General features: G+C 47.5%; 1 protein-coding gene across 2 annotated transcripts in view; it reads left to right on the plus strand.

Moving 5' to 3' along the window:
• The window catches only part of wwp2 (WW domain containing E3 ubiquitin protein ligase 2), a 41,980-nt gene that overhangs the window by 13,651 nt on the left and 18,329 nt on the right, over nucleotides 1-10,000 (plus strand). For both annotated transcript variants that reach the window (XM_047333004.1, XM_047333005.1), the window contains exon 10: nucleotides 6,280-6,454. In XM_047333004.1, coding sequence (XP_047188960.1) covers nucleotides 6,280-6,454 — 175 coding nt within the window. The remainder of the gene's footprint in view (nucleotides 1-6,279; nucleotides 6,455-10,000) is intronic.

Consider the following 10,000-nt stretch of genomic DNA (forward strand, 5'->3'; position numbering starts at 1 on the left):
CCAACCTCCAACCCCCATCTCAGTTTTTCCGTACGAGGAGCGAGAGCGAGGGGGGGGGGGGCACCAGAGAACAAAAGTCCTTTCTCAGCGCCACACCGCAATGTTGGCCGTCGGCCGGTGGCCCGTCACAGGATCAATTAGAAGGCTAATGTGGCGCTAGCTCTCCAGATGCTCACACACCACACCAGGAACTGTTTAGGAGTTTGGGGGCAAGTTAAGCAATCGAGGGTCTTGGAAGTTAAAAGGAATCCGCCCCTAAAGCTCGAAGTCTGCAGGAAAACACACAAACACACTGCGGAGTGTGTAACGTCATAACACACGTTCTCTTCAGGCGCAACATTCAAACTGATGTGTTTACGCGTCAGCGTCACATGACATCTGTCAACCACAATGTTACTTTGCATGTTTACGCTCAGCGTTGAATTTCAAAACATGACTCCATTTTGACTAAACTGTTTTTTTTTTAAGTTTGCTAAGTTTTGTTTGTTTTTAAAAGCCAAATGTACAACGCAAAAAAAAGAGCTCAGATCAATACTTTGTAAATCCTGACTGTTGTCTCTCTGCTCAGTGTGTTTTTTGTGTTAGATACTGCAGCGGAGATTCTCATCAAACCCCAGTTTTTAGCTGATAATCAATAATCAAACCACAAAAGAATATGAAGGGACATCTCAGTCCGTCTCGCACCAGGAAACCTCCTAAAAACACTGAAATATGTTTTCAAGGAAAATTCACAACACAATCATCTTCCTGAGTTCACGACCACTAAACTGTCTTTGGCTGAAACACTGTGCGTCATCATTTCATTGGTGCCAAACTCACACAACATCAGATCAAAACAGTGGAACATAACCCGAGTAAGAACAACGTTCATCTGACCAGAGTTTTATTGACTGTAAACATGAACCAGTGTCCAGAGTCTGAGCCACAAACTGGCAAAAGCTGAGCGGTTGAAATGTTTCCCAGTGAAAACGTCTGGATATGACACCGATACTGTAAACATTGATATGTTCTATAAAAGTGGCCTTATGTCATAAACAAGTATTTTCCATGGACACTGATCATAATACAATCTTTTTTAAACCTTAAGCGGCACTGCTGCTGTCCAATCATTGCATGGTTTCATGCGTAGGTGTGGAACACATTGGACGCAGTGGAATTTGGGGGTGTGGCCTGACAGAGGCCACACCCCCAAATTATACGTCCAGTTCCCAAATAACTAAAATGGCGCTGGTCCAAATGCGAAACTCGCGGCTTGAAACTGACAATATGTGACATCTCAGGTGTTGACACGTGATCAAGATCCATGGATGGTGGAAAAAGTAGTTCCTGGATCCGCCCCCTTTTTCAGGATCCACACCAGAATTCAGTTTTTTTATTCTTTCTTGGCCTGTCCTTCCGTCCTTCCTTTATTGGAAATCTGTCTGGGTAGTTTTTGCAAAATCCGAACAGATGAATAAATGATACATTTTCAGGTTTGTGATTGTTTACCTCAGTGAGACTATAAATAAATAAAATAACAGTTTAACTAAACAATTGATCCCTGGCTCTCTGGGTCCTGGGACGTAGACGTGCTGCATGTAATGTGCTTTAATGGGGTAAATGTTTCTCGTAGAGTAAAAAGCACTCTTGAGTGGTTAAGAACTATAAAAGCAGCGTATAAATAAATACCGTCCACTTACTGACTATACAACATGGCGATGAAGAATGAGAGAGAGCGTCCAAAAAACAGACGAGCAATGATGAACCATGTAATCTTGCTCCTGACGGTTCATGTGAGGAGACTGCAGACGGAGAAGATGGTTAATGACACGACTGGTCCGAGGAGTCGGAGGCAGATAGCAGAACTAAGTAGAGACTCTCTGACGAGCCGCTGTGGCTCCAGTAAATAACTAGCTGGTGCTAATATCAGAGAGGGGAACCGTGGTCAGGCAGACGATCCCTCAAACAAATAATCCCTGGGTTCTGCTCAAGTGTCCCTGAGTGAGATACTGAGAGCTTTTCACTTCAGAACACAACAAAACGTCCTTAATATTCAAATCTTAACATGAGCTTTTCTCACGAGCTGAAGAGTTTGATCCTCCATTAGACGTCTGACCACAGTGACGGAGGGAGGATCTTAACGCTAACTGGCTTTCGCGTCACGAGAATATTTTGCTCAATTTCGAATATTTCAACTCAACGAGTAGACACGAGTTTTACATCACGTCTTTGCTTTGACTTTGTACGTAATATCTTTGTGCGAAAAAATTAGCTTTGCGTTGGGGTGGGACACACATATGTTTTTGTTTTAAAACTGAAACGATCTCTGTCCACAGGAGCATTTTAGCATTTACACAACACGTCAATCGCCCGGGATACTGACGGCATCCTGGTGGCTGAGTGGGGGAACTGCAACATCGAGACAGAGGCGGAATTTTCTTTCATATAAAAATCAACATTGGGATTGATGTTGTAATGAAGTGGTTTGGGATTCTAACTTTAGATAAACACACAGTGGGAGTAAATGGGCGAAGAGCTGACGTCAGCACGTCACCTCCTGCACACTGAAGGCTGTGTGTGTGCGCGCGTGTGTGTGCGTGCGTGTGTGTGCGTGCGCGCGCTCTTAATGCATTTGCATTAATCTTTCAGTGCAACAAAAGAGAGTCTATTTCGAGGACCTGGGCCACTGGGAGGACCCGAAAACTAAGTCCTGGTTGTACGGTCATACACATTTATTTTTTACTATTTTTAGTGCGTGCAATGCAAGACCACGACTCTGACTTTGTGAGTGTGTGCGTGAGCGAGCTTGTATCTGCACTTTAGTGTATTATTCAGATTCCCACCAGTCATAAACAGTTATGTTGCATATGGACATGTAATCCAACACCGCGCAGCTTTGAGAAGTGTGTTCCATACGGGGTGAAGTCAGGAGAAGTGTTCACTGTGCAGTGGAGTAACTTTCCAGCTCGTCCCACACAGGAGGAGAAACCACTTTAGAAAAAACACTGAGCAAAAGGTGAAAAAAAGTGTTTATGGAGCTTTTTAACATCCGAGCCACAGTGGAAGAGCCGTCATTATCTGTGTGTGTGTGTGTGTGTGTGTGTGTGTGTGTGTGTGTGTGTGTGTGTGTGTGTGTGTGTGTGTGTGTGTGTGTGTGTGTGTGTGTGTGTGTGTGTGTGTGTGTGTGTGTGTGTGTGTGTGTGTGTGTGTGTGTGTGTGTGTGTGTGTAACCCTAACGAGCCCGTTGGTATCTGCACTGTATTTTTTATTTTTTTGTTTGCCCACGGAAGTCGATGCTGTTTTCTCTTCCAAATACTGCAGCGCTGAAGTCACAGATGTGAGAATAGCAGCAGCAACATCATCGACTCCAGGGAACGGACTCGATGATGTCGTGAGTGTGTGTGTGTGTGGACCTGTACTCGTGTGTGACCTCTCTTTGTGTGTGTGTGTGTGTGTGTGTGTGTGTGTGTGTGTGTGTGTGTGTGTGTGTGTGTGTGTGTGTGTGTGTGTGTGTGTGTGTGTGTGTGTGTGTGTGTGTGTGTGTGTGTGTGTGTGTGTGTGTGTGTGTGTGTGTGTGTGTGTGTGTATCTCGGTCCACGTCCAGACCTCCTGTCTCGTACAAGAACATGGTTATTGTCACTGAAAACACTGGCGTCTCCCGTAACTGATGACTTACTTAGTCTTAAAGGGAATAAAACCGTTGGACGACACAAAGACGTGAAGCTGCTGATGTTCAGTCGATCCAGTTGACACTTCCTGTGAAGAACTGATCTTTTTAAAAGTTAAAAAATCTAATATCTTATATTTATATTTAAGGTCAAAAGAAGAGCTGGAGGTGTGTTACAGTTGTTTGTTTTAACCATCTTTGCAGCATAATCTCTCACTTCCTTCCTCCCCCCTTTCCTCCTTCTCTACTCCTTCCTCTCCTTCCTCCCCCCTTTCCTCCCTTCTCTTCTCCTTCCTCCCCCCTTTCCTCCCTTCTCTTCTCCTTCCTCCCCCCTTTCCTCCTCCTCTTCTCCCTCTCTCCGCTCTTCCCTCTCTTCTCTACTCCTTCCTCTCCTCCTCTTCTCCCTCTCTCCACTCTTCCCTCTCTTCTCTACTCCTTCCTCTCCTCCTCTTCTCCCTCTCTCCGCTCTTCCCTCTCTTCTCTACTCCTTCCTCCCCCTTCCCTCTCTTCTCTACTCCTTCCTCTCCTCCTCTTCTCCCTCTCTCCGCTCTTCCCTCTCTTCTCTACTCCTTCCTCCCCCTTCCCTCTCTTCTCTACTCCTTCCTCCCCCTTCCCTCTCTTCTCTACTCCTTCCTCTCCTCCTCTTCTCCCTCTCTCCACTCTTCCCTCTCTTCTCTACTCCTTCCTCTCCTCCTCTTCTCCCTCTCTCCACTCTTCCCTCTCTTCTCTACTCCTTCCTCTCCTCCTCTTCTCCCTCTCTCCGCTCTTCCCTCTCTTCTCTACTCCTTCCTCCCCCTTCCCTCTCTTCTCTACTCCTTCCTCCCCCTTCCCTCTCTTCTCTACTCCTTCCTCTCCTCCTCTTCTCCCTCTCTCCGCTCTTCCCTCTCTTCTCTACTCCTTCCTCCCCCTTCCCTCTCTTCTCTACTCCTTCCTCTCCTCCTCTTCTCCCTCTCTCCGCTCTTCCCTCTCTTCTCTACTCCTTCCTCCCCCTTCCCTCTCTTCTCTACTCCTTCCTCTCCTCCTCTTCTCCCTCTCTCCGCTCTTCCCTCTCTTCTCTACTCCTTCCTCCCCCTTCCCTCTCTTCTCTACTCCTTCCCTCTCTTCTCTACTCCTTCCTCTCCTCCTCTTCTCCCTCTCTCCGCTCTTCCCTCTCTTCTCTACTCCTTCCTCTCCTCCTCTTCTCCCTCTCTCCGCTCTTCCCTCTCTTCTCTACTCCTTCCTCTCCTCCTCTTCTCCCTCTCTCCGCTCTTCCCTCTCTTCTCTACTCCTTCCTCCCCCTTCCCTCTCTTCTCTACTCCTTCCTCTCCTCCTCTTCTCCCTCTCTCCGCTCTTCCCTCTCTTATCTACTCCTTCCTCTCCTCCTCTTCTCCCTCTCTCCACTCTTCCCTCTCTTCTCTACTCCTTCCTCCCCCTTCCCTCTCTTCTCTACTCCTTCCTCTCCTCCTCTTCTCCCTCTCTCCGCTCTTCCCTCTCTTCTCTACTCCTTCCTCCCCCTTCCCTCTCTTCTCTACTCCTTCCTCTCCTCCTCTTCTCCCTCTCTCCGCTCTTCCCTCTCTTCTCTACTCCTTCCTCCCCCTTCCCTCTCTTCTCTACTCCTTCCCTCTCTTCTCTACTCCTTCCTCTCCTCCTCTTCTCCCTCTCTCCGCTCTTCCCTCTCTTCTCTACTCCTTCCTCTCCTCCTCTTCTCCCTCTCTCCGCTCTTCCCTCTCTTCTCTACTCCTTCCTCCCCCTTCCCTCTCTTCTCTACTCCTTCCTCTCCTCCTCTTCTCCCTCTCTCCACTCTTCCCTCTCTTCTCTACTCCTTCCTCCCCCTTCCCTCTCTTCTCTACTCCTTCCTCTCCTCCTCTTCTCCCTCTCTCCGCTCTTCCCTCTCTTCTCTACTCCTTCCTCTCCTCCTCTTCTCCCTCTCTCCGCTCTTCCCTCTCTTCTCTACTCCTTCCTCCCCCTTCCCTCTCTTCTCTACTCCTTCCTCTCCTCCTCTTCTCCCTCTCTCCACTCTTCCCTCTCTTCTCTACTCCTTCCTCCCCCTTCCCTCTCTTCTCTACTCCTTCCTCTCCTCCTCTTCTCCCTCTCTCCGCTCTTCCCTCTCTTCTCTACTCCTTCCTCCCCCTTCCCTCTCTTCTCTACTCCTTCCTCTCCTCCTCTTCTCCCTCTCTCCACTCTTCCCTCTCTTCTCTACTCCTTCCTCTCCTCCTCTTCTCCCTCTCTCCGCTCTTCCCTCTCTTCTCTACTCCTTCCTCTCCTCCTCTTCTCCCTCTCTCCGCTCTTCCCTCTCTTCTCTACTCCTTCCTCTCCTCCTCTTCTCCCTCTCTCCGCTCTTCCCTCTCTTCTCTACTCCTTCCTCCCCCTTCCCTCTCTTCTCTACTCCTTCCTCTCCTCCTCTTCTCCCTCTCTCCGCTCTTCCCTCTCTTCTCTCCTCTGTCTCCCTCCTCTCACTGTTTTCCTTTCTTTTCTTGTCCTTGTTTCTTTTTCCTCGTCTCTATATAAATCCTTGCTGACTGTTACTATCTGCTGCGTTGCCTTTTATTGACACCACCCACCCTGACGTGCTGAATAAAGATGTTGTTGAAAGCCTCGTCCTCTCTCACGCCTCCTCCTCCTCCTCTTCCCTCCCTTTATGTCCTCACGTCCAGATGGGAGAAGCGAGTGGACCAGCAGGGCAGGTTCTACTACGTGGACCACAACACCAGAACCACCACATGGCAGAGGCCCACGGCCGAGTCGGTGCGCAACTACCAGCAGTGGCAGAGCCAGCGCAGCCAGCTGCAGGGCGCCATGCACCAGTTCAGCCAGCGCTTCCTCTACCAGGTACGGACAGTGTGGTTCAACACACAGAGGTCACATGATAATATGCATCATCATCAACTTCCTCAGCCACAACGTTTGCTCATTAAACCAAATGCAACTTGTACAGTTTTCCTGAGAGTCGGATGTTTTGACCAACGTCCTCCGAAAATCACTGCATCTGACTTTTTTACAACAACGTGAAGAGTGAGCAGCGCTAACGCTGCTGGTTTTAAAGCCTCTATGTGAATCTGATGATACTGTCCCATCTCCTTTTTTGACCTTTCACCTGCATTGGACATCAGGTGTGTTGGTTTTCGCCGAGATTCCTCCTCCACGCTCCTGTGGCGCTGCACATGAAGTGTACAGAGGTTCTTACTGAAATCAGCAGCCTGATGAAACTCAGCATGAGGTTTTCATAAAAAACAGAGAAACTGAAGCCAAACGACAAAAGTCGGAAGCCGTAACAAACGAAAACACCGAGCTGAAAGATTCTCAAACGGCCGTGAGGAATCACAGAGTTGGGTTTTAGTGTAAAACCACACATCAGAGAGATTTCTCTGCTTCCGCTCAAACACGGTGATTTACTCTGTTTTCATTTTGCACGTCATCGCCACAACGCACCACAGGCCTGAAAACAATCCACACATGTCGAGAGCGAGTCTGAACCTAACACCTCGCGGTCCGCTCGTTATCTGATGTCGGAAGACGTCGGAGGAAGAGGAGCGACGCTACTTGAGACTCGTTTGTGGTATTTGTGTCTCTGCGTCTTCTCTCCGACGAGTCGTCGTCGTCGTCCTCTCGGTGAAGGTCAGACTGCAGCCAGACAGTAATCAACAGAGCTTCTCAATGAGCCATTAGTAAAAAGCAGCCGTAGAACTCTTATAGGCTCCTTTAAAACACACCCACCCTGCTCCATGTGCAGCAGAGATCACTTCTCAGTTTATGTGAACGCCTGCCACGATTTCTATGATTTCACTCTATCCATCCATCCATCATCTTTCTACCGTCTTATCCACAAGCCATAAGTTTTAAAAAAAAAACGAATATTTCAACATGATGCCATTTTCACGGTCAAATATTTCTCCTCTTACACCCTCCGTCCCGTCACCGTTGTAAGCAGCATTCAAAACAAATACAAACCATTGGCCCATCACGATAATTACGTTATCGACCTATCATACGATACATGAACATGAACTCCATCGCTTTGAAATGTTCAAACGATAATGGCCATTGTGTTCACATGAGAATGGATGTCTGTGGCATTTATGGTCAGTGGTTCTCGAACTTTTTTGAGTCGTAAAAGGACAACAATATCGTGTATCAACATAGTTTCTGGGACAATATATCATCCAACAAAAAATATTTATCGCGACAGGTCTAACAAACCATCTTAAAATACATCATTAAAAACAAAAACCCGACAGATGACGAGGAGAAAAAACAGGACTTCAATACCACTGCGTAAGGAGTCAAAGGTATATCTTATCTTAGATGAAGTCCAGTGCGCAAGTGGCATCATTTTGCAAATTAAGCATAAAAATAGCCGTACAGAAAAAGAACAGTTTGAATATTTGTATCCCTATGGGAAGAATCTACTTCCTGAAGGTAGAAGCACAAACTCCCTGTGAAGGGAGGCGGTCAGTTCCGTCCAATAAGGCCTGGACCTTCCTTAAGATTTGACCGTCCCAGATGTTAGAGAGCTAAACTATAAAAGGACCGAGCTTATTATATATATGACATATTATATATTATGTGGGCAGTTAAACCTTTGAGCAGCAGAGAAACAAAACTCCTCTGTGAAAAGCATCAAAACGAGTTAACAGAAGACGTTAACAAGGTTGTTGAGGTCGGTAACGTCCACTGATTTATCGTCCTCTGGTGCTGACAGCAGCTCTTGGCAGGTGATGCGTTCGGGTCCGTGGTAATATGATTACTACATTTGCTTTATTTATTGGAAACGCCAATGTTATCACTGTAACCGAAGGTTCGGTTAATGCTTCCATGTTGCAGGGAAAGTACAGCACACAATCCCATGGCTAATATTCAAAACACATGAGAGGACAAGAATCTGTGGAGAAATTGATTTCCTTCTTTTCTTGGGCTCAGAACCAAAACCTCAGGACTTTAGAAGAACCAAACAGAATCCATTCATCCGTCCGTTTTACTTCGCCTATCTGACATCGGGTCACAGTGGCAGCAGGTTAATCAGGGCGTTCCAGACCAGATGGGACATCCAACGAGTTCTGGTCTAACTCGGGGTCTCCTCCCAAACGGTCATCTTCATGTTCCCTCCGGATTTCCATTTATATTTACTCGCGCGAGTAAATGCAACCGAGACTATCTGCCCAAGCTCTATGGGACGCGGACGTCGGTGAAATCGGGAGGATCTCAAAAGTAATTGGCTTTCGCGAGTCGCAACATCACGTCAGTCGCATGACGTTTGGTGGTTTAGTGTGAACGCACCATAACACTGAGCTCAGACGCCCTACGGAGGAAGCTTGTTTTGGACCGTTTATATCTGCGATCTCGTTCTTTCAGTGTCAACCCAGAGGTCTTGACCGTAGATGAGGGTCAATGATCGACTGGTAGATCGAAAGCTTTGCCTTCTGGCTCAGCTCCTTCTTCACCACAACAGTCCGGTACGACGTTCGCATTACTTGCAGACACCGCACCGATGTTCGTCTGTTGATACTTGAACCTCCTTCATTCTTCTTTTACTTCCTCAAAGGCCTCTGAAAACCCTCCACCATAAGTGTACGTATGTAATGACTGATGAATTTTTTTCGAAGATTATTTAACACCCTTTCTCAGGAACAGAAAAGGAGATTGTAAATCATATTTCCTGCAACTTCACTGGTTGGCAGAGGAGAACGACCACGAGGTGTTGATTCTGACTTCTCATTGGTGCCCGGGTTTGACGCCAGTTTTTAGCAGAGATAACTACTTGGTTTCTCATATTAAGGGGTTGGGGTGATATTTAATGATGTGGAAAATATTTGCAATGAAGAATCGACAAGATCACTAGTCGGACTAATGGGTCAGGTGATGTCACCTTTAATGTGTCGGTTTATTCAGGCTGTCATGTCACTCAAGGCAGCACCTTCCACGGTACGTCCACGGACAGAAACATTCAGGTTCATTGTGAGCGGGGACCCTCACCCCCCCCTCACCCTCCCTGTGTGTGAGAACAGCCAACAGGCAGGTCTGCCCCCCGAGCTGATAGCACACTGCTCTGTCTTGGAATGCCCACTCTGCTGATAGCAGCGACTATTTATGGCCCCAGTGTGTGTGAACCAGGGCACAAACACACACACACACACACACACACACACACACAAACCAGCCCATGGGCTTTAATACAGCGACAGGTTCCTTTGCCTGATGAACACTCTCACCACGTCTGAACGCACCATCAAAAATAATAATCGTGTGTGTGTGTGTGTGTGTGTGTGTGTGTGTGTGTGTGTGTGTGTGTGTGTGTGTGTGTGTGTGTGTGTGTGTGTGTGTGTGTGTGTGTGTGTGTGTGTGTGTGTGTGTGTGTGTGTGTGTGTGTGTGTGTGTGTG

Source organism: Scophthalmus maximus, chromosome 7 (assembly GCF_022379125.1).
Source record: "Scophthalmus maximus strain ysfricsl-2021 chromosome 7, ASM2237912v1, whole genome shotgun sequence".
Taxonomy (NCBI): Eukaryota; Metazoa; Chordata; class Actinopteri; order Pleuronectiformes; family Scophthalmidae; genus Scophthalmus; species Scophthalmus maximus.